The following is a 24,417-nucleotide window of genomic DNA, read 5'->3' as shown; positions in this document are numbered from 1 at the left end:
CTTAATACAAGTATGAAAAAAGTCTTTTGTTTTGTTTTTTATTGTTGTTTTTTGGAATCATGAAACTATTTAGCCTGCAACATTGCATTTTGCAATGTAAAACTTGAGTCTATCTATTGTAAGGTCAGACTTAGCAACCACAACGCAGAGACGTCCAAAATGTTGAGTAAAGAAGAAACACTGAGTGCGGGGCTGTGCAGAGATTTTTGAAGGGGCATGTGCTACAAGTTTAAAAGGAACAAACAGAACTGGGGTGACCCACATGTCCCAATGTGTGAAATGACTCTCAAGTCATAGTAACCTTAGGTTTGTCTGTCTGTGACCCATTGTTCTGCTTGGGAAGTAGACAGAGAGAGGGAAAAGGAAGGCATAGAGGTCAGAACATCTCTTCCCCTACAACGTCCCTAAATGGGTCAATGCAATCATTGAGGAAATGGAAATACTTTTAGGTTCTATTTCTCTTAATCGATGTTTATGGATGTTTGTCTATGTTTGCTAAATTCTTACTCAAATAAACTTTTTTAAAATGTTCATATCAATACACTAGGATGGACAGCAGCTCCAGATAGACTAGAGAAGGCAGCCAAAGGTTTGGAGAGATGAGAGGGGGCTGCACCTGTGACATCTAGTTTTGTGAATCAGTTTTCCTGAACACTTTTTAATCTTGCTAAACATTACTAGCTTGCTCAATCTAATAAAGCAGTGTTTTCGACACAAGTCACTGTTAGAATAATGTTCGAATGCCCGGTATGCCCGAAGACCAGTCCAGCCCTGACTCAAGCTGCATCATAGTGTAACGCGTGGGTTCACTAGATGGTTTGGAATCTCTCTGAATAATTAAGAACAGCAAGATGAAGACGGATAACTTTTTAGCAGCCTCTTTACTCTCGGCACACAGCAACAACCACCCACACTTCCTGTGTGCCGCCCTCATGAATATTTCACTGGCCTCTCAGAAGCCAGGAAATCTTATACTCAGATCAAAACAGGGAAAACAACCAGGTAGATATAACACATACTTATTACTGGTTTGAACATGCATGTCTAAACATTCAAACGTGTAAACATGTAAATATCAAAACACTAACCACCAAATAGCTACATAACTAGCTTTATGACCTTTGTAAACACCTCTTTGTATATCAAATTATATTTAAATTTACTTCTACACTTTACAATAGCAAAAGCTTCACAAGATTAATGTGTCACTGCAATTGTTAACTTAGTTAGTTTCTGCTTTCAATTAGATGAAATTGACTTTTTCATAGAAGGAAATGGAAAGTTGCACGGGTACAATGTGATGATAATAATAATAAATATCAGTAATTACAGTAATTACAGAAGTCCAGACTTGGATAAAAAAAAAAACTGGTTTTAAAATGTTTTCGTACAGGGACCTTTATAAAGTCTTTAATGTGCAGACTAGTTTACCACAAAGGCGTTGTTATTACTGTTCTAAATGTATCATTAGCTACATGCACGGATGCTTAGTCATGCACCCCCATGTGACGCATAGACGAGAGAAACCTGTGGTAGACATACAATGATCAGTGAGTGCTGAGCTGCTTATATTTGGTTCAGTTACAGCGGGATGATGGGTGATCAGACCCAGCACCCTGTTTTCTTTGAGTGTGAGAGTCTTAAAGAAGGACATCTGACGAGATTACAAAAATACTTCGGTATTCACCGCAAATCAGGCGGAGGAGAGTGCGGTCCGGTGACGAGAGTGGACGAAAACGTCTACAGTGTGGTTTTCCGAAATAAAAAAGGTAATTTTATCATGCCTTTGAACGAACTTTGTTATGCATGAAATATCCTACAGTTGTCGAAGACTTACAAATGACCATTAGTTAATTTACTATTCTCTTTCGGTTAAAATAGCCGTAACAGAAAGGTCTCAGCTGTTTAAAAGATCTTATATTTCCACTGTGATGTACTGTTGGAAGTGGGTGTAGTGAAAAAGGAAACGTAATCGAAAGTTTGTCTGGAAAGCGAAACTTAATGTTATACAAAGCATTTGGTGGTCAGCAGCTACGAGTTCAGGAAATTACCGAACCTCTCATTTTTGAAGTCTTTCCCCTGTAAATGGGCTGTTTAGACAGAGGCAGAGAGCTACCCAGATATCTCTGCATATGCAGTTTTTATTGTATTTGCTGTTTGTACGAGTTAGTAGAGGAAGTAAAATAAGCTGTACAAGCCCTTAAGCAGAGGTAGACTTTGAAATCATCTGCATGCTTTTATTACTGGTGTAGTCAGGGAAACATTGTGCGTGTGACACATTTGATATTAAATTAGACGTTTTATATTTTTGTCACTCAGTGAAAAGAGAAGAAAAAACACGATGAAGAATGGCAAAGGAAGAAAAATAAAAAAATACTTAGGTTATATAAGGAATTCAGTCTGTAATTTGCAATATCTGTCTACAGATCAGCAGCGAGTACTTCAGAGATCAGAGCATGTTTTGGAGCTTGAAGATCGTTGCTCGGTGATCTTTGTCCGAGAAAGTTTGGAAAATGACACCTCTCACCTCACCAGCCCCACTTCTGCTCTAGCAGAGGTAAAGTTCATACATTAATTTAATCATGTTTTTTTTAATAGTTTTATGTATCCACATTAAATGAATGTTGTAAATTCGATTATATTATTAATGTAAGGACAATTTGCTATATGTTAATAGCCGTTTGTATTTGCATGTCTTTCTCAGGCACAGACTCCTGAGAACATTCCCGCCTCGTCTCTTCCACCAAGTGATGAAGAGTATGAACTACACGTTGATAATTATCTCCTTCGTTACCTGAAAGAATGTCCACATGCTCAGCAAGAACTTGAGAACATGCTTGCCTGTTTAGCCTGCTCTGCTGATCTTTACTGTGAGGAGGGGAGAGTTTTAGTCAGGAGGCTCGCTCAACCTGGTGCTGCAGATGAAGTTAGTGATTGGAAAGCTGAGGTAGACGCTCTCTTTGGTGGCTACTTTTGCTATCATGAGGTAAACCCTGACAAAGTTGAAGCTTTGGTTCAGTCCAGCAACTCTTGTCAGACTGCAGGTGAGGTGAAGGTGTACACAGATGAGTCTGGGATGGCTGTTGTTGTTGGAGAACTGTCTCTGGTTCATGCCAGGTTGTTAGACACTGAGCAACCTTCAAGTTTACGTGACGATATGGCATCTCTGAGTTTAAGAGAGGAAAGCACAACCATTGCTAGCTACAGCCTTTGTGATGGGCTCCAGGTGTTTGTGTGTCAGGGTGACATCACCAAGCAACACGCTGATGCTCTGGTAAATGCAGCCAATCAGGACTTGGAGCACTCTGCAGGTGTTGCTGCTGCACTGAGTCGAGCTGGTGGTCCTGAAATACAGAGAGAGAGTGATGAATTAGTGAAGTGTTTTGGGAAAATTCCCATAGGAGAAACAGTAGTGACCACAGGGGGTAACTTAAAGTGCAAGAAACTGCTTCATGCAGTTGGGCCTGTAGGTGGAAAAGCAAGTGACAGAGATAAGATGTTACTGGAGAAAACTGTGCATTGTGCTTTAAAGTTTTCAGAAATAATGGAGTTTCAGTCCATAGCCATTCCTTGTATCAGCTCAGGTGTGTCTGGGGTTCCTCTCACTGTGTGCACTGAGGCAACTGTTGCTGCTGTGAAGGACTTTGGCAGTGTGGGAGGTCGAAGTGTGAGCAAAATCATCCTGATTGATAACAGAGAGGAGGCAGTGAGGGCCATACAGGAAGCATGTGACAGGCTTCTCCAAGGGATAGATACACCTGATGAAGATACAGCAAGAGGAGCCACTGCCAGAGCTCCTGGAGGCAGAGTCCACATGGAGGTTATTCAGGGATCGATCGAGAGCCAACAGGTGAGAAATGTTGCTGTAATGACGACACTTCACAATAAGACACATTTTCTAAATCTCCTGCTCTTGTCCTAGGTGGATGCTTTGGTGTCTCCTATGGTTGGCCATGATCCTCTTTCTACCCGTGTTGGAAATGCTTTGTTTGAAGTAGCTGGACCACAGCTGACCACAAGGTTTAGAAAGGAAGCAGAAGATGAAACAATGCCTGGTGACTCAGTACTCCTGGAGGGCTTACCTGGACTTCAGTCTAATGCAGTCTTCTTCCTCAATCTTGTTCCCTTTGATGGTGACCCAGAGGGAGTTGCAGTCCAGGTGAGATAGTAAAGGAGGGATTTTATTATTCTGTCTGTTTGTGAGGACAACTTTAACTTAGCTATTTGTAATAATGCAGTATTTTTACCCATTATAGGTTCTTCGAATGGGCATCAACACAATCCTATCTTCTTGTGAGAAGAAAGGATTCAGATCTGTTGCTCTTCCCGTCCTCGGTGCTGGGATGGCCCTGCAATTTCCTGTCAGTGTAGTGGAGAGAGTGTTAATGGAGGAAGTTTATGTATTTGAAGAGGAGCGGGTGGGAATCACACCATTCCTGATCCACATCGTCATTCAATCTAATGATGAGGAGAGACACGAGGTAATGTCAAAGAATTTTACCCTAAATATTGGCTCCTGAGTGTTGCGTGTCGAGAAACACTTTGGCAAAGAAAAGATACGTCCATATCAGTATTTTTTTTAAACTTTTCATTGAATGTTCGATTATTTTCTTCGCAGGCATCTGATGTTGTCCAAACTGACAAATTCACTCAAAAAGTCCGAGATCCAGGTGAGTATAGAATACTGAGAAAGAATGAAAAATAATAATACCCAAAGTGCTGGAGTAATGCATCTAAATTTACTAAATTAACAGCCTGAGGGCAATAGCTCAAACTCAAATTATTCAGACAGTCCAATATTTCATTATCCTTCCTAATGATTGCTTTTAGTTAAACCCCTTTGGCTCTAACTCTGTTTTTCATTTAGGAGTGGGGTTTTTTATTGCTATAACTATGAACCATGTACTGCTTACTGTTCAGAGTCAACTTTCTCCTCTAGATTCAACAACAATGAGGTTGGTCCTGCTGGGAAAAACTGGAGCTGGGAAAAGTCACCTGGGTAACACCATTCTTGGAGAGGAGCTCTTTGCCACCTACCCCTCTCCAAACTCTGGAACAATGAAATGCCAAACAGAAACCAAAACAGTCAGTGGAAGAAGCATCACTCTGATCGACACCCCTGGTTTCTTTGACACAGGAAGGTCTGAGGAAGATCTGAAGCCTGAGATAATGAGCTGTATGACAGAGTGTGCTCCTGGGCCTCATGCTTTTCTCATTGTGCTTCGAGTGGATAAATTCACAGAGCACGAGCAGGCTGTCGTCACTAAGATAGTTCAGTATTTCTCAGAAGAAGCTCTAAAATATGCTGTCGTTGTTTTCACTCACGGTGACCAGCTCGACAAAAAGATGAAAATTGAAGATTTTGTCAGTCAGAACAAAAATCTGAGTGATCTGGTGTCAAAGTGTGGTGGTCGGTGTCACGTCTTTGATAACAAACACTGGAACAACAACCAGCCAAACAACTACAGGAGCAACCAGTTCCAGGTGGAGGAGTTGCTGAAAACAATAGAAAAAATGGTGGTGGAAAAAAACGGAGGTTACTACACCAATAAAATGCTGCAACATGTGGAGACGGCAATACAGAAACGGGTCGAGCACATTTCGTACTCAATGCCAGATAAAACTGCAGAAGAGATCAGAAACCAGGCTAAATCTGATGTGTGCAACAGGTTTCTGACCAAACTGACAGGGATTGCAACAGGAGCTTTGCTCGGTGCTTTTTTTGGTGTAGCAGCAATGGTTGGATTAGCTGTCACAGCCATGAATAACGTAATGTTAATGAACGCTGTAAAAAAGGCTCCAGCATTAATGGGAGTGTCGTCAGCAGCAGCAGGACAAACAGCATTAGTAGTCGCTGGAGCCACAGGTCTGGGGGCAGCAGCAGCAGGAGGAGTATATGGTGGCTTGCTTGGATATGAAGCAGCTAATGATGCTAAGTCACCATCAGAAGCTGCACAGAGAACATATGAGGCTATAGTGGAGAAAGGAAAGTCTCTTCTCAGGTTTAAGTGAGATTTTTTTAATAATTATTATCCAGGTAGTGAAAAGGAAAAAAGCATCTTATTATTTCTTGATGTCCTTACACTACACATATTAGTACTACATACATCGAAGAAAACATTTTAATTATCTGGAGTCAGGTTTGTTGGCAAATAGCTGAAAAGATGAGAAACCAGGCTAAAACTTATGTGATGTGAATGATCTAAATGACAGGGACTGAAACCAGGCCTTTGCTAGGGTTTTTTTCGGTGCAGTAATGCTGGCTGAATTTGCTATCAAAGCTGTGAAGAACCCAGAACCGGTGAATGTTGCAACAAAGCGTTTCACATCAGCACATGTGCCAGCTGCAGAAGATCAAACAACACTAGTAGTTGCTGGAGCAGTAGGCTTGGTGGGAGCAGCAGCAGCAGCAGCAGGAGGAGGTGTAATGGGAGGTGTTTGGAAATGAAGCCGCTAAGGATGCAGAGTCACTTTCAGAAGCTGTACAGAGAACATACAAGGCTGTAGAAGGAAAAAGAAAATCTCTCACTCAGTTAAAGTAAAATTTGTTTTTACAATAATCAGATATTCCTGTAAACATTTGATTATTTCATTTTCTTTTGATGTTGTTACATTACAATTAATGTTTACATTTTAAAAGGTGGTACACATTACATAACACTTTATTCAATAACAAATGTTTGCCTGATAGCGGTGGTGGGAACATATCGTTTGGTGTGTTTATGAGAAATTTTTGTTTAATATGTTTGCGAGCCATAAAAAAATTAAAACGACGAGTTTAAAGAGGCTCACAGGGTCTATAAGTATAGTTATGTTTGTGAGGTTGTTCCTCAGTCCACTGTGATCATAATTTTTCATTCAATTGTGACTAAAGGAGAAGACTGTTTGGGACCATAAAACACATCAGGCTACTGAAGACTGAAGAAATTAGGTTGTGTTTGATTTTTCTGAAATTGTCAAATCTCTATTTTTACTTAATTGTAAATGATCTGATAATGATAGAACTACTTGATATATGTATGATATATTGGTGATGTGATTGAAGGATGAAAGATGGCTTATTAAACAATAAAAACACTAATTTTCCAAAAGTTTTCAAAGTTTTTCCATTTATCTATTTTCTTTTGTTTTCAGACAGGTTTTCCCAGGTCATAGTGTGTGTGAATTTGCATGAGCATACACTCTTTTTCCATTTTACATATCTATTTTTACACATATTCACATTTTTTTTAAAAGCTCTTTAGAGAGCTGTCGACAATCTTTAGGGCCACTTGGTGCCAGTACATGATTTTGAAGGTTTATAAAAATGCTGCCATGAAGTGCAATTTTTGCCTCTATTTGTTCCTGTTTACGGTCAAGTTCAATTTCTGTCACACTGTTGCATGACAGTGTTATGCAAACTGTGCAAGATTGAGGAACTAGATACCACTCAGGCTATTAGTTCTTTCCCGTAAATATAGGTGAGGCCAAGCACACACTTATTTATTATTCATGCTTTCCATGTTCTTAGTATTGACAGCATGCAGCTGTCCTTTCTGTCCTTTTGGTAATCTACTGTAACCTTCGTACTGGTAATGAGGTTTTTATGTACTAAAACTAGAAGAAACTGAAGAAACTTAAAAGCTGTGTTTATGATGGCTTAAAAAGTGGAAGCTTTATATCTTCCAAGTGCGGTGGAAAATTCTTTCTGGAGTTCCCCTGATAAGTGTGGTGAATGCAGCATGAACACTGACTCTTCAACAGCTTGGTTATAAGCGACACCTGTTCACTTAGTCTCTCTATACTTGCCTTCAGCTGAAGGAAGGTGATTCTGGGTGTTATGCCAGAGTGAAGAAATTATATCATCTTTGTCATATTTACCACATTGAATAACAGCTTTGAAGTGTTAATATATGCAGGTAGTTTAGTGATAGTGCAACAGTTCAATCTGTGAGTGCCACTGTTAAAGTTGATTTGGTGAGCTTGTTTCTATTCTTGTATTTACATCTAATTTTCAGCTGTGCCTCAGGCTTCAGTGTTTCAGTTCACTTTGTGTTTTTTTAACTGCTGATTGATGTATTTATTTTAGCTGTTACATGCACCACTGTGGTCGCCAGGCTGTTGATCCTCGAGTGTTAAATTTGTGGAACGTGTGCTTAAAGTGGCTGTTCTGAGGCTGTTCATCAGTTGCTATGAGCCACATATTCTTAGCACAGTTCAACAGTTTGCCTGATAAAATAAGTTAATAAATATACCTCTTTTTTTTTTCTTTGGGCATCAAACTTATGGTAGAACATTTAAAGACCATATTGTGATTAATATTTCATAATATATGGATTTGATGGAGATTGCAAAAATTAATTGGGTGAAATAAATCTTATCAGATATCCATACTATAGTACACACTGGAACACACACAACTTACTTTCCTAATTCTGAATGGCTACAGATGAATCCAGTCACTTTACCATATCCAAAAATAGGGGACAGCCAGCAGACTGTAGCCAACAGATCTGCTGTGTTGGTGTGGCTGCCAAAGACTAGCAGGGTGAATGCTTGCCAGTATGAGAACATGAACTCCTGTCCTTTCCCAGATTAGTCTGATCCTTGTTTTTCATATAGAGTCATTTGTCACTTTACATGTGTGCTTTCATAAATGTTGTTGGTTCAGGGAGCTGCTGATAAGCTTCATGGCTGGTTTGTGTTGGTGTTTACTTAGTATAACTGTGGTTTTACTCATGCATTCATGCTGCATCTCAATACAAGCGTCCAAAGTTTGTAGATGAATAAAAAGTTTACTTAAGTCTTGCCTTGATTTTTTTCCTGCTTCCAGTCAAGTTGATTAACTCTGCCAAGGAGGTTATATTATTGGCAGCATTTGCCTGTGTGTGTGTGTGTGTGTGTGTGTGTGTGTGTGTGTGTGTGTGTGTGTGTGTGTGTTTCATTCCTTCTGTCTGTAAATGCCATGCCTTGAAAAGGTTTAAATAAATTCTGATAAATCCGTGTAGGAGTGTAGTATGGGGGGTCATGGTAACCATTAAAATTAGACTTCCGGCCCACTCTCCAAAGCCATCTTAAGGATTTATTGTTGGAAACTTAACCAAAATTGTTACAAATTAAAAACTATGTAACTAAATGTGGTGTGTATTGTTAACATATCAAAAGCACTATACAAAGATCTAAAATATGTCACATGTGATGTTAGACCTCTTCTTCAGAGTCAATAGACTGATCTGGTCAAAGTGAGTTTATTACTGCCATTGTTTAACAACACATGGCCATACAGGTAATGGGGGTTGTAAATATCACATTACTTTGGATCTCGGACCTCTTCTTCAAAGTCAAATAAGGTCCACCTTCCACAAAACATTAGGGAAATGATAACGATATATGAGGATTTTAAATATCAAATTATAATTTGGAGGTCACATTTGACCTCTGACATCAGTTTTACATTTCTCACATGCCTTTCTTTCAAGTTGACCCCAAAATGTGTTGCAGCTGTAAAAATAAAGAGAATGAGGCAGTTAAAAACATGCTATAACATTATATAACAAGCTCGAGTTATTCATGTCCACTTATTTACAAATAACTCATTTTATTTCAAGAAGGAGAGATTATTAGAAAGAAATGAACATGATTTATTGATGTACAGAATTTAGATAGCGGTATTTGGCGGTTAGAATTCAATGGCCCGTCTCGAAGGAAAGGAATCCCAGCGGTGATAGAGATTACAGCAGGGCACCCTGGAGTCTAGACGCTGGTGGTGGAGATAAAGATGGAGATGTAAATGGAGCCTGAGTGATAAAAGGTGGTGATGGGAGGAGGTGGGATGCATGAAGGCGTTTGCAAAGGAGAATGACAGAGCTATGCTGCGTGAATGCTGACTGACCTGAAGAAGGCCAGGAAAAGGATGATTGGACTAGACCAGTGTTATTGCAAACAGCTTGACAGTGTGGGGAAGAGGTAGTGATGTGAAGCTTAGATTTAGCAGGCTACACCTGAGAGCAGACAGATGTTAGAGGTTTCATCTTCCTTACTGAACTTACCCATAAGCTTCGTTACTAAACATTTAAGGAAAACATTTTACTGATATAAAGGAATGCCCCACATGAACTATATTCACAAATAAAAATTCATAGAAATAACAAAATTATACTCAAAATGATGGCAGGTATATTAAAATGCGTTCCAGGAGAAATAACAAAAGCATGCACTTTTGCTCTTGTTTTTACTGCATTACAAAGTTTTTAAAGTATCTTTTAAAATCACAAAGAAACGAAAATGAATGTGTGCAAAACCACAATACCATTTCTTTAAAAGTAAATACTGCGCAGAGATTGAGCTGGTTGGTGAAGGTTTGCGCAGCTGTACAAGGCAGAGAAACAACACAGTGTAGGGCACCTGACCTTCAAACAGTTGTTTCTCTTAAGGAAAAAAAGTGAATAGGCTTGAAGAAGGGAAATCAAAGTGAAGTTTAAGAAGGCTTAAAGGGTTTATTATAACTTCCACGGCTTGCCAAAGGCTACGCATTCAGTCCAGTGTTGTGCCCTTCCACAGTCATTTCTCTCGGCAAGACTTCCCATCCTGTCCAAAACTTGATGAGGGCTTTTCGTTGTGCACAAGATGCTGCAATGGGACATTGTGTTGAGCTATAATGACATCCTACATTCATTATTTTCAATCTTTTATGGAGAAATACCATAAAAGATGAACACTTTTTTTAATGTATTGCATGGAGGCAGTATGGAGCAAATAACAAAACAAATATATACTATAGTTATTCTTTGTTAATGACCCGAGATCACTGGACTGTGTGTAATTTACCAAAGTATAATCAGAGAAAACCAATAGCAAAATACCTATCGCAACAGACTTACCATTTTCAATGAAGGACCGAAGGTAACCTGCCACTCTGCATTTATCCTCAAGAGAGCATTCCTCTTCTTCCTCATCTTCATCTTCTGTGGCAGGCCACACTATCCTTTCTAGAATAGCCTGCATAAAACAGTTCACCTTGAATAAATGTTTCTCTTAAATGCTACTAGATAAAATGAGCTGAATTTGTCATTTCATAACTTTACTTATCTTGTAGTCTTAAGAGTGTCAGCAACATTAGGTGTATTTTTATTAAATGTAACCCAGCTGTTCAACTAGCCCAAGCATACCAAATAGTATATTGGTGTTTTGTGTCAACAATTAATGTGCATCCTTCATAAATTAACAAAATACCTTTACTATTCAGATGTTAAAAGATGTGACCTGACTTTACCTCACAACAGGGAGCAGTCTCTGATTACCTTGGTAAGAAAAGAGGAATGATGTCTGATCTTTCTGTCAGAAGCAGCCATACCATCTCCTTAAGCCCTTTCCTCAGCTGCTTGACTTGATGACTTGTTCGTGTTATGACCTACAACGGTGAGACCAAACCAAAACTGAAGTGTGAGTCCGTAAAGTGAAACACACTTTAAATGTTAAATACTTAAAAAACATCCACTGTACTAATAAAATAATTTCAGATGGCCTTCAAAGAGATTTTTTTTAATGTATATGAAAAATGTACTTATTCACATCCAAAGGTTTGATGTGCTTTTCTATTTAAAATTTAAATGCATTGCTGAGAGTAAGTCAGTACTCACAGCGTGGAATAGCAGACATTCATACAGCAACTTTATATTGGTTTGTGTGACACCTGGCAGGTCCCAAGCCAGGGCTAGCTCGAGAACATTTCTTCATTCCAGTTCTGTTAATTCAGCAGTGCCATCAAGCTAGGACAAAGAAAAAAAATTTAGTAGTCAGTAGTAGGTACTGGTGGCTATTCAATCATGTCTCTAAATTCAATATTTAGTGAAATAGTAATTCTTCAAAATAATGGTACAAAAATGCAAACCAGCTGAATAGTGCTGCAGATATCAATATCAGGGCAATCCTCAATCTGAACTGTAGCTGTTTCAGGTGAGCCACCAAAAAGGACATGGATGATTGCAGGACTTATACCAGACACACACGGTCCACCATGAATGAATGAATGTCCCATTATTCTTGCTAAGACCAAACATAATAAATTCACTTAGCCTAACATTGCACGGTGGTAAAAATAAACAGTTTTGTAACTGCATTCAATCTATTTTTCATCTTTAGGGTTACAGTTAGGATAATGTAACACTAGTAATGCTGTTACCTTTAGTGCTGCACGTATATTATTTTAAATTCCTCTTCCTCTTATTTCTGTACATAACTTTCTTACCTGCCACCAAAAACATGTCACTCTCAAGCAAGGTCTGAGAAGTGGATGGAGTCAAGTGTTGTGGCTCACCGTCAAACAGTCTTGTAAGATCTGTGTTCCCTGAAAAGAGTACAGCTAGGTTATGTTGCGTATGAGAAATCCAGGCAGTACTCTACCTTTGGGGCTTTGTAGAGGGAGATAAGTGATCTCTGTTGATCCATAATACTTTCCCGCAAGTCCATTTGCAGGACTACTGCCTTTCTGGTCTCATGCTTTGGAAGTAACTCTGAGCCAGGCTGCTCTGGTTGCATCTTGTTCACATTTCCACTCTGAAAGGTACCCATTTGTATGGATCACATAAATCAAAAGAAATAAAATATATGTAATTTTTTGCCATTTGTCTGGTATGTTCCTAACTTAATTCCTGTCACTACCTGGTTTTTCCCCTGGAAGTGACTTCTCCACATCTTGATGAGGTGCATCTTCTTGCACTACCATATCACCTGACGATTGCTCTGCTCTTGCTGAGGTTATGGTGGATTCCAAGATGATACCATCTGGTTCCTCTACCCCGCAGGACAGATTCAAGGCATCACTGTTGCTACAGGATGGGACTTCTGACCTTGCTGTGTTCAATGTGCTGCCCAACACAATGGGCAGCACATTGAACACATTTTATGAGTGGTCAGAAACTTGTAAATAACTCATTAAAGAATAAAGTTACGTTGAATCCAAGCACACCATTGTTTTTCTTGTGACATTACCAATAAGTTTGATGTGTCACATGGTCCTCTTCCTATTGAAAAAACAAAAGGTTGTATCCAAGATGGCCGACTTCTAAATGGCCACCATGGTCACCACCCATCTTGAGGAGTTTGCCCCCTCACATATACTAATGTGCCACAAACAGGACTTTAATATCACCAACCTTTCCCATGTTATTACGGTGTATCCACATAAATGGCCCACCCTGTAGATCTCCATCCACACAGGAGCCGATCGCTGATGGTTGGTCTCTAGCACTTAACATGTCAAACACCAAGTTCTAATTAAAAAGGACAGTGACTAAACATATCACAGCTCTATAACATGTCATAAATTGTGACGGGAGTCATAAATCCCTTCTAATACCCCTCCTTGTCTACGCGGTTTTGGGGTTATTGTTTTCTTATTTTGATGCAGCAGTATCGTTTTACTGGAAAAGTTGGACACTTCTGGTAAAGGGCGGGGTGAGTTCATATGAACAGGAATGTTACTGGCAACAGGCCAAAATACCAAAGGAATTTTCTTTATGTGAAAGAAGACAATGCCATTGCTTAAAGGTATTTAAATTTTTCCTTCATTCTCATAATGAAACCCGCCACTGCATTTCTTCAGGCCTGTCTGTCTGGTTTTATCATTAAAAATCTGTGGGACTGACAAATGTCTTTGAAGGAGAAATCCAAGCAACACAGTGTTGGTTAGCAAATATATTTTAATATATAATGGTATATCTATTTTAGGTTATTGACAAAATAGCTTAATTCAGTTCAGTCTCATTTAAATCATGACAAAAAGCCACACCTTTATGTGTTTGAATACCTCATGATGTTTGCTGCAGTCATTGCAAAATAAATCATGAATCCTGAAGTACTCCCCATGAGAGGAAATCCTTAGCAAAAGTGTCTAACAGCATTGAGCCCATAGGATTCAACAGGGTTACTTATGTGAGCTGAAATATTTAATGGTTGTAATGATGCTCCTCACTGCACTCTTAAGGTCAGTGTGACACTACATCACTTTAATGTCTCAAATATCAGGAGTAACACATAATCTTATCAACAGCTGTTGACAAACATAATAAAAAAGACTATGAACCAACCACACACCTGCCACTTGTAACATAAAGTAAGAACTATCCACTTTAGAAAAATTAGACACTAGCGGAATATGTCTGCAGTGTCAGACAATGGAGATGCACCTACAAATAAAGATTTGTCACTTCAAACGTCATCAGAAGTTGCTCAGTGTTAAACATACAATGAGTCTTTCAAGACTTTAATCACTTTCATTCACTCCAGCAGTTTGCAGCTGAATGGAGTTGGGGCTTTTATCTGCGATGGAAATATTTTTTTGCATGAAAATATTTGTCTCAATGAAAAGTCAAAAAACATTTTTGTTGTGCAAATGGAAACAAATAAAGTTAAGAAACAAACAAATATCATTGTTGCACTTCTATATTCAGAATTCCTAACATAACAACAGCCTCATCGTCACGAGTGGCATCTCAACACGGTACACCACCAAGTAGGAAGTTAGTCACGACAGATGAGTGAACCCTACAGGACAGATGAACAATGTGCAGTTAACCCAGCCGGTGGCACTGCTGCGATGGCTGAACTCTCAGACAGACTCTTGGGCATCCTGGGCATCCAGGTTAGCAGATAGCAGCAGAATCACCGGCCAGGACAAAGTGGGCACCTACAAATGAGAAAAGTGAGCATCACATCTCTCAGTTATTCTGTGAGAACTCCACCTTTCTGTTTGCCTGATAACTTCATAATTTAAACACTTTATTTGATACAATGCAGTATGTTTGTTTGTGATCTGTAATGAATACTCTATCTGCAACCAGAACAGTGACATCTAGTTTTGGTACTGAAAAAAAAAAAACACCAAAAAAACGTGACATTGAAAGATAAAAATTTAAACTGAAAAAGAAAGGATTTTTTTTTAAATTTAGCTTTTTTTTTTTTTCTTTTAGCTGTAATACCCTCTTTTTTTTCACACACGGTGTCACACTCTGTTGAATAGATCTGTGCTTACTTCTTGGTTCACCTTTCGACAGTGCTCTACCACTTCACCCCCAGTTTTACCAGAGGCTCATGCACCTTTTAAACCAGTGGTTCTCAAACTTTTCACAATGAGTACCACCTCATAAAATATATGGCTCTTGAAGTACCTCCCTTATGACCGACATTAAAGTACAGTTGCCTCAAGGTGCTTTATATTGTAAGATTTAAGGCGCTACAATAATACAAAAAAATGAGAAAACCCCAACAATCAGATAACCCCTTATGAGCAAGTGCTTTGGCATCAGTGGGGAGGAAGGACTCCCTTATAAAAAGAAGAAACTTCTAGCAGAAACAGTCTCAGGGAGGGGCAGCTGCCCTCCCCATCTGCCCCTCCCTGCTGCTGCTGTAAAATCACCATTTTGTCATATTCATCCATCCATCTTCTTCCGGTTATCCGGGGCCACGTCGTGGGGGCAGCAACCTAAGCAGCACCTCATTTTGGTGAAGGGGTTTGAGAAAACCATGGAGGGAACACTTCACTCTGCAATTCCTGTTTTTATTTTTGCATGTTTGTCACACTTGAATATTTCAGATCAATCAAGTTTAAATATTGGACAAACATAACACAAGTAAACACAAAGTGTTGTTTCTAAGTGAAGGTGATTATTATTAAAGAAAAGAAAAATCTGTGCTGCTCCCTCTTGTAAGATAAATTAACTGTGGTGTATCACATCTTTGGAAAGCAGAGTTCAGTTTCTCTAACCACACCCACACCTGACCACTGACACACCTGATCAGCAGATCATTTAAATAGAGCCTGCCTGACAAAGTGGAGTTGACCAAAGTGGGTCTGGGATAGGGTTACCGGGGCCCCGCCCTGGGGCAAGGCCCAGGGAGGGTGCCCAAGGGCGAGCGTCTGGTGGTCAGGCCTTAATCCATGGAGCCTGCACAGGCACAGCCCTAAAAGGGGACATGGGCCCATCCTCCTGCAGGCCCACCAACCACAGGAGGCACCGTAGGGGTCGGGTGCTATGTGTGCCGGGTGGCAGCCAGGAGCAGAGGCCCTGGCGGACTGATCCCCAGCTACCAAGACTGGCAAGCATTTTGTCAAATTTGAAATATAAATCTAATATATTATGTTTCCTAATGTAATTTTCTGTAAAATACACTGTGTTTTTAATATTGTAAATATAATAATCCATAATTATGTGGATATAAATATTAGATCGTGTAAATAATAAGCTAATACTACTTTGTACTATAAACTATAGTGTACGCTGTACACCCTACTTACTGGTTTTTGTTGCATCAGTCTGCATCTCTCGATTAATTCTTGTGTTTCTCCAACAGCTTCGCTCCAACAAGGCGGCAAAAAATGCCCATGCTCTTTGTGAGCTCATTCCCAGGTCTTCAGTAATAATGAAGCTCATGTATAAGTTAAGTAAGGAAGTAATCACTCATCTGCCTGCTTTCCTGTGTGTTCAGCTGCTAGTCTATTCTTTACATCACTTCCACTTTCCCATGCTTACAAAATCAGTGCTGGCATCATTACTCTCATCCAATAATTTTCTTGCCTGCCTTCTGTTCTGTGTTTAAAATCTCAGTGCTTTTCTGTCTTTGTGCAACCCACCTCCTTCTCATCTTCATCTTCATCACCACCAGCATCAAATATAACAGATTGTAAAGGTATACCAAGGCTATGAATACTTTAAAACTAATGCAAAACTATGAGTGTACACTTAAAACAAATAATTGTTTCACCCTAACTAACACCCAGTAAATTTATGTAAACTGTTCTGAGACAATGATTGCCATGTATTGTAACTTTAATATTGATTCAGACCTCAAATGTACAGATTCAGTACTGCAAAAAACAACAACAACAAAAACAAATCAGTATTCATCTAAATTTAAGAAAGTTAAAACTACAGCCATAATTAAGAACTGATTAAAAAAGTGAAAATAAAGCATTGTAACAAAATGAAAACTTAAAACCCCTTCTATATTAAATATAGAATAAATCTAAAACAAAACAATTTTCAAAATCAATCAAATCAAATCTTTCATAAATGTCACAAACCCATAAACAATATATGAAGTAGATACTATGAAAACAAGTTTTGGGAACTAAATTTCCTCTAAGAGTCAGAAAGTCTGTTATTTAATCAGAGGTGTTGGCAGAGATAGTACATCTTCTAGTTGTAGTGTTTATGTAGAGTAAACATGTTCAAATTAAATGCAGAATATTTCTCTAAAACTAAAGTTATGATAACACATACGTCTTGCGCACTGGTTTTCAAAGTTAGAGCACATATTTCCTTTTGTTTTTTCTATGTGAACACATAAATGCTAAAAAAGTCTTGGATTCTCCTTCCCATGGGGATGTTGAGCAGGATTAACAAACTTTATGTCCCTTATTGTCTTTGGTCTCTTTCACATCATTGGTCAGAGTGGTCCCACAGTGATCCACGCTACTCTAATCTGTGAAAATAAGTAAACATAAGATGAATTAAAAACACAACAATGGATGTTCAGTGTAAAAAAAAAAGGTTGTTCAACAATAGTATGCAAAGGTGTATACAGGCTAGATATAATGTGTTAGTAAACAGATTTACATTGCATATATACATATAGAGGACTTGCTGCGACTTGATGTCCAATGTTTAATTTTTCTGCTTATATATAAAAAAGTTGTCTATTTGGTATTTGTTTCCTTCCAATCATATTCTTTTCCCATTAAGATCAGGATAAAAGTAATATCTATGGGACAGGGCTTTTATTTTTAACCTGTGTACCAACATTCATTAGGAGAGCAATTTCCTGGACTTGCTGGTTGTTTTGTGCCCTAGAGCTGTTTACTTGCTGCTGTTCTAAATTTATCACGAATTTCATGCAGTTGTTGGGTCACGTGGCCCCCGTGACGTACCAGCACTCATTTTGCGCCCGTGTCATAACGGCACAACTCATCTCTCAGGATCAGCTGTAGATCTGATACCTGCTACACGCTCTACATAGCTTTAGTTACAGCGGGATGATGGGTGATATGTACCATTACCCGATTTTCTTTGAGTGCTACGGTCTCCGCGAAGAGCATATAAAAGGAATAGAAACATATTTCCGTCGCGCCATCTGGGGCGGAGGAGACTGCGGCCCACTGATAAGACTGGGTGAGGACGTCTATGGTATTGCTTTCAGATATGAAAGGGGTAGGTAAATCATTAATTTTAATATGGGTACATATATTTAAATATATTTCGTATGCTTTTTCACGAGACGTCATATAGTTGTCGAAGTATGCAAACGGCCAGTCATAATTATTTGTTTATTATTTTCCTTTTGCTAAAATTTGCTAAAAACAGTAAGAACAACGAGGTTTAAAATTTTGAGGAAAAACTTAATGATGAGCTGCATGAAAGAAAACCTGAACAGGAAGAGTCTATAAGGGTCTATCGAAAGTGAAAGTTAACCATTCAGTTAAGGCTGTGCGACAGAACTGAAACGACCAGTTATTATGTAACTGGTGGTATCTTCTTCTCTATGGATGAGTTGTTAAGGAGAAGACTGGAATATTGCAGTACACTCAAATACAAATGCAGTTTTTGTTGCATCAGTGGAACAAATGTGGGTTGACAGAGGTAGTAAAATCAGCAAGTAGGGGAGACCGGGGATAGTTGTAACATTTTTGACATTTCTGTCTGTAAATTGGAGCTCTTTTAAGGTGGTGGATTCAAAATGTAATGCAAAGTATTTACATGTCTCTGCTATTAAATAGTGCAGCTATTTTCTCTGCAGCACAATTACCCATTGCATGGTATGAAATAAGGATACTGACAAAACATTAACATGTAATCTTTTTTATTCAACGCATGAATGCACTTACATCCATTTATGTAGCTATGTGTGTGTGTGTGTGTGTGTGTGTGTGTGTGTGTGTGTGTGTGTGTGTGTGTGTGTGTGTCAGAATGCAGAAATCTAGCTTTTGAACATATTCCAACCCCCCAAAAAAAGACAAATTATGGAATTTTCTGCAACTGAATATTTCATTAATTTTGGTTGGTCTAATTGGAGTTTGGCCTCATTGGCTCAGTGGGCATTATAACCTACAACTCTTGCACCAATTTTGAACATAACAATGAAGCTGAAAAAATGTAGTTGTTCACCAGCATCGCAATTCCATTACTTTTTATCATGGCTTACCTTGGTGTGGTTTGCAGAGTGCTTCAGAAAGATGAGGAAATCTGTTTCTTGCCCCCATCCTGATTTATTTCCACTACCAGTACTTCCTACTGGTACATCTCTGACACAGTGGTCTGCATAATGTATGTGTGGGAACACAAACAGTGGAGGAATTGTGTTGCCAATGGCATTAACCGCATATACAAAAGCGACCAGTGAACCTCTCTCTGCTGATGTCGTTGCCCCAACTTGTTTAATATAAGTTAAAGTAATAGTGTGGCAAGTTGTAACGTACATTATTGTTACAACTAACCCAAACTGTTGCTGTTACAACTGACCCAGACTCCTATAGCCATGAACTAGCTAACATTACAGCCAACGGCTAAAACATTAGCACTAAAGACCTACACAGAATATATCCCCATAGACATACAAATAACATAATTTAAGTTTGATGAGTTTAACTGCAAAGCAGATAATGCTATTAGAAATTGAAATAAAGTAGAAAACTTACTTTTTGGCATACAAATTACTTTTTTTCATGTTAAATTGTCTGTGTTTGACGAAATGTGCTGATTTTTCACATGTGATAGCAGAACTGAATTGGGCATGCACAGGATGAGTCACATCATTTGAAACTTAGCCCTGATTGGAGAAATTGGAAGTGTTACAACTGACCCACTTTACAACTATCCCCGGTCAAGTAAAATCGGCTATAAATCCAAGGGCAAGTTGTTGAAAGGCATTTGTAACATATGACAGGCATGAGATGTAAAGAATAAAAGGAAGGAGGCTTTAAAGAAAATAATTTACTATATATATATAACTTTTTTAAGTAAATGTAAAACAAATCCACTGTGTAACTCCAGATGTCTGTCTACAGATCAGCAGCGAGTCCTTAAAAGATCAGAGCATGTTTTGGAGCTTGGAGATCGTCATTTGGTGATCACAGTCCGAGAAAGTCTGGAAAGTTACACCATCTCCACTGCTACAGTAGCGGTACATTTTGTATATTAATTTAATCAAGGTTTTTAAATGTGGAATAGCTAATAAATTTATAGCTATAAGAACACACACAACACACACACACATCATCAGATCATCAATTTATATATACACATATATATATATATATAAGGTGGTAAGGTGGTCTTTGTTGCTGATTGATACCTCCTCTTATTTGCATTTTCTTCCCAATCACAGACTCCTGAGAACATTCCTGCCTCGTCTCTTCCACCAAGTGATGAAGAGTATGAACTACACGTTGATAATTATCTCCTTCGTTACCTGAAAGAATGTCCACATGCTCAGCAAGAACTTGAGAACATGCTTGCCTGTTTAGCCTGCTCTGCTGATCTTTACTGTGAGGAGGGGAGAGTTTTAGTCAGGAGGCGAGCTCAACCTGGTGCTGCAGATGAAGTTAGTGATTGGAAAGCTGAGGTAGACGCTCTCTTTGGTGGCTACTTTTGCCATTATGAGGTCAACCCTGACAAAGTTGAAGCTTTGGTTCAGTCCAGCAGCTCTTGTCAGACTGCAGGTGAGGTGAAGGTGTACACAGATGAGTCTGGGATGGCTGTTGTTGTTGGAGAACTGTCTCTGGTTCATGCCAGGTTGTTAGACATCAAGCAGTCTTCAAGTTTACGTGACAATATGGCATCTCTGAGTTTAAGAGAGGAAAGCACAACCATTGCTAGCTACAGCCTTTGTGATGGGCTCCAGGTGTTTGTGTGTCAGGGTGACATCACCAAGCAACACGCTGATGCTCTGGTTAATGCAGCCAATCAGGACTTGGAGCACTCTGCAGGTGTTGCTGCTGCACTGAGTCGAGCTGGTGGTCCTGAAATACAGAGAGAGAGTGATGAATTAGTGAAGTGTTTTGGGAAAATTCCCATAGGAGAAACAGTAGTGACCACAGGGGGTAACTTAAAGTGCAAGAAACTGCTTCATGCAGTTGGGCCTGTAGGTGGAAAAGCAAGTGACAGAGATAAGATGTTACTGGAGAAAACTGTGCATTGTGCTTTAAATTTATCAGAAATAATGGAGTTTCAGTCCATAGCCATTCCTTGTATCAGCTCAGGTGTCTCTGGGGTTCCTCTCACTGTGTGCACTGAGGCAACTGTTGCTGCTGTGAAGGACTTTGGCAGTGTGGGAGGTCGAAGTTTGAGGAAAATCATCCTGATTGATAACAGAGTGGAGGCGGTGAGGGCCATACAGGAAGCATGTGACAGGCTTCTCCAAGGGATAGATGCACCTGATGAAGATACAGCAAGAGGAGCCACTGCCAGAGCTCCTGGAGGCAGAGTCCACATGGAGGTTATTCAGGGATTGATTGAGAGCCAACAGGTGAGAAATGTTGCTGTAATTAAAATAAACAACACCTTGCAATAAAACACATTTTCTAAGCCCACCAAATCTCCTGCTCTTCTCCTAGGTGGATGCTGTGGTGTCTCCTATGGTTGGCCATGATCCTCTCTCTACCTGTGTTGGAAATGCTTTATTTGAAGTAGCTGGACCACAGCTGACCACAAGGTTTAGAAAGGAAGCAGAAGATGAAACAATGCCTGGTGACTCAGTACTGCTGGAGGGCTTACCTGGACTTCAGTCTAATGCAGTCTTCTTCCTCAATCTTGTTCCCTGGGATGGTGACCCAGACGGAGTTGCAGTCCAGGTGAGATAGTAAAGGAGGGATTTTATTATTCTGTCTGTTTGTGAGGACATTTTTTAATGAAGCCATTTGTCATAATGCAGCATTGTTATGTGTTATAGGTTCTTCGAATGGGCATCAACACAATCCTATCTTCTTGTGCGAAGAAAAGATTCAGATCTGTTGCTCTTCCCATCCTCGGTGCTGGGATGGCCCTGCAGTTTCCTGTCAGTGAGGTGGTGAGGGCTTTAAAGGAGGAAGTTCATGTATTTGAAGAGGAGCAGGTGGGCATCACACCACTCCTGATCCGCATCGTCATTCACCCCGATGACGAGGACTCACACAAGGTAATGACAAAGCACTTTTCCTTAAATATTGGCTCCTAACCATTAGTGTGCTGAGTGTTGAAAAACACTTTGGAAAAGTAAAGTTACGTTCCATATCAATATTTGTTTCATTTTACTTTGTAATGAATCGTTTTTTCTTCACTCTATTACATGAACTACACAAGATAATAATAATTACTTTTTTCATCTGCATTTCCATCTGATGAGTTTTTACAAGGATTGCTATTGATGTTGATACTTTGTTGTCTTTGCAGGCATTTGATGTTTTCCAAAATGACAATTTCACTCAACATGTTCACCAAAAGGTCCACGATCTAGGTGAGTATAGAATACTGAGAAAGAATGAAAAATAATAATACCCAAAGTGCTGGAGTAATGCATGTAAATTTACCAAATTAACAGCCTGAGGGCAATAGCTCAAACTCTTAATGGAGTGGATTATTCAGACAGTCCAATATTTCATTATCCTTCCTAATGATTTCCTTTTATTAATTACCAGATACTTCTTCCAGTAAACCCCTTTGGCTCTAACACTAGTTTTTCATTTAGAAGTGTGTTTTTTGTAAGTAAAACTATAAACTATCTACTGCTTTCTGTTCAAAACCTCAAACCACAAAGAAACGTCTCTCTTTGCAGCAGCAAAAAAAAAAAAGAGAAAAAAAACAAGAGAGAGACAAATGTACTTAACAGAGTCAACTTTCTCCTGTAGAGTCAACAACGATGAGGTTGGTCCTGCTGGGAAAAACTGGATCTGGGAAAAGTCACCTGGGTAACACCATTCTTGGAGAGGAGCACTTTACCTTTTATGACTCTCCAAACTCTGGAACAGTGAAATGCCAAACAGAAACCAAAACAGTCAGTGGAAGAAGCATCACTCTGATCGACACCCCTGGTTTCTTTGACACAGGAAGGTCTGAGGAAGATCTGAAGCCTGAGATAATGAGCTGTATGACAGAGTGTGCTCCTGGGCCTCATGCTTTTCTCATTGTGCTTCAAGTGGGTAAATTCACAGAGCACGAGCAGGCTGTCATCACTAAGATAGTTCAGTATTTCTCAGATGAAGCTCTAAAATATGCTGTCGTTGTTTTCACTCACGGTGACCAGCTCGACAAAAAGATGAAAATTGAAGATTTTGTCAGTCAGAACAAAAATCTGAGTGATCTGGTGTCAAAGTGTGGTGGTCGGTGTCACGTCTTTGATAACAAACACTGGAACAACAACCAGCCAAACAACTACAGGAGCAACCAGTTCCAGCTGGAGGAGTTGCTGAAAACAATAGAAAATATGGTGGTGGAAAAAAACGGAGGTTACTACACAAATAAAATGCTGCAACATGTGGAGACGGCAATACAGAAACGGGTCGAGCACATTTCGTACTCAATGCCAGATAAAACTGCAGAAGAGATCAGAAACCAGGCTAAATCTGATGTGTGCAACAGGTTTCTGACCAAACTGACAGGGATTGCAACAGGAGCTTTGCTCGGTGCTTTTTTTGGTGTAGCAGCACTGGTTGGATTAGCTGTCACAGCCATGAATAACGTAATGTTAATGAACGCTGTAAAAAAGGCTCCAGCATTAATGGGAGTGTCGTCAGCAGCAGCAGGAGAAGCAGCTGTAGGAGTTGCTGGAGCAGCTTGTGTGGCAGTAGCAGCAGCAGGAGGAGTATTTGGTGGCTTCATTGGAAATGAAGCAGCTAATGATGCTAAGTCCCCATCAGATGCTGCACAGAGAGCGTGTGAGGCTATAGTGGAGAAAGGAAAGTCTCTTATCAGGTTTAAGTGAGATTTTTATAATTATCATCCAGGTAGTGGAAGGGAAAAAAGCATCTTATTATTTCTTGATGTTCTTACACTTCACATAATAACTGCATAATAATACTACATACATCGAAGAGAACATGTTAAATTATTTGGAATCAGGTTTGTTGGCAAATTGTTGAATACTTATCTAGCAGTTACCTTTTTTGTGGACTTTTTGCATAATCTTCTGAGGGCCTTAATGCATTGTAGTCATATTTTTTTTCCTGTGGACGAATGTCTCAGACCGAGAAGCATCACAGACAAACAAGTCAACAAGTAAGTCAAAAAACTGTGGTGGGAGTTGGTTTTGTTAACTTGTCATGGAATATTTAGTCATGTTACATATTTCTAAGATATTGTTGACCCTGTTTTGTCCCTGTTGCTTTTAAGCAATAAAAAAAACTAATTTCTGGGGAGTTTTCCATTTTTTCCAGTTCTTCTTTCGTTTTGAGAATACTGCTTTTAGGCAGGA

General features: G+C 39.4%; 2 protein-coding genes and 1 pseudogene across 3 annotated transcripts; 2 read left to right on the top strand and 1 right to left on the bottom strand.

Annotated features, from left to right (window-relative positions):
- Positions 1 to 1,504: 1,504 nt before the first annotated feature.
- LOC146714413 (uncharacterized) lies at positions 1,505 to 7,091 on the top strand. Its single transcript, XM_085450890.1, has 7 exons — positions 1,505 to 1,769; positions 2,427 to 2,557; positions 2,705 to 3,850; positions 3,923 to 4,159; positions 4,257 to 4,481; positions 4,619 to 4,670; positions 4,940 to 7,091. Exons 1-7 carry the CDS (start codon positions 1,592 to 1,594, stop codon positions 6,010 to 6,012), a joined length of 3,042 nt encoding a protein of 1,013 aa, XP_085307016.1. The 5' UTR covers positions 1,505 to 1,591; the 3' UTR covers positions 6,013 to 7,091.
- Positions 6,365 to 12,549, bottom strand: LOC146714412 (uncharacterized; annotated as a pseudogene).
- A 5,351-nt stretch (positions 12,550 to 17,900) lies between these two features.
- Positions 17,901 to 24,361, top strand: LOC146714411 (uncharacterized). 2 transcript variants are annotated; one of them, XM_085450891.1, is made up of 7 exons: positions 17,901 to 18,146; positions 20,039 to 20,154; positions 20,359 to 21,498; positions 21,587 to 21,823; positions 21,922 to 22,146; positions 22,401 to 22,464; positions 22,856 to 24,361. In XM_085450891.1, exons 1-7 carry the CDS (start codon positions 18,011 to 18,013, stop codon positions 23,926 to 23,928), a joined length of 2,991 nt encoding a protein of 996 aa, XP_085307017.1. In that variant the 5' UTR covers positions 17,901 to 18,010; the 3' UTR covers positions 23,929 to 24,361. The 2 variants fall into 2 exon arrangements, with proteins under 2 accessions (XP_085307017.1, XP_085307019.1); XM_085450893.1 differs by lacking the exon at positions 20,039 to 20,154 and having other exon boundaries at positions 18,096 to 18,185.
- The last annotated feature ends 56 nt before the right edge of the window (positions 24,362 to 24,417 follow it).

Source organism: Copadichromis virginalis, linkage group LG3 (assembly GCF_057382275.1).
Source record: "Copadichromis virginalis isolate Kocher_CV1m ecotype Utaka linkage group LG3, C_Virginalis_male_GT1.1, whole genome shotgun sequence".
Taxonomy (NCBI): Eukaryota; Metazoa; Chordata; class Actinopteri; order Cichliformes; family Cichlidae; genus Copadichromis; species Copadichromis virginalis.
Note: the sequence above shows the minus strand (reverse complement) of the source record. Positions and strands in the feature narration are given on the sequence as shown.

What these genes read in the sequence shown, in the direction of transcription:
- LOC146714413 (XM_085450890.1), top strand. Translation starts at nt 1,592, where the DNA reads ATGATGGGTGATCAGACCCAGCACCCTGTTTTCTTTGAGTGTGAGAGT. An exon ending in CCACTTCTGCTCTAGCAGAG is followed by an intron (nt 2,558 to 2,704) that starts GTAAAGTTCATA and finishes TGTCTTTCTCAG; the next exon opens with GCACAGACTCCTGAGAACAT. An exon ending in ATGATGAGGAGAGACACGAG is followed by an intron (nt 4,482 to 4,618) that starts GTAATGTCAAAG and finishes TTTTCTTCGCAG; the next exon opens with GCATCTGATGTTGTCCAAAC.
- LOC146714411 (XM_085450891.1), top strand. Translation starts at nt 18,011, where the DNA reads ATGATGGGTGATATGTACCATTACCCGATTTTCTTTGAGTGCTACGGT. An exon ending in CGGCCCACTGATAAGACTGG is followed by an intron (nt 18,147 to 20,038) that starts GTGAGGACGTCT and finishes GTCTGTCTACAG; the next exon opens with ATCAGCAGCGAGTCCTTAAA. An exon ending in CAGACGGAGTTGCAGTCCAG is followed by an intron (nt 21,824 to 21,921) that starts GTGAGATAGTAA and finishes TATGTGTTATAG; the next exon opens with GTTCTTCGAATGGGCATCAA.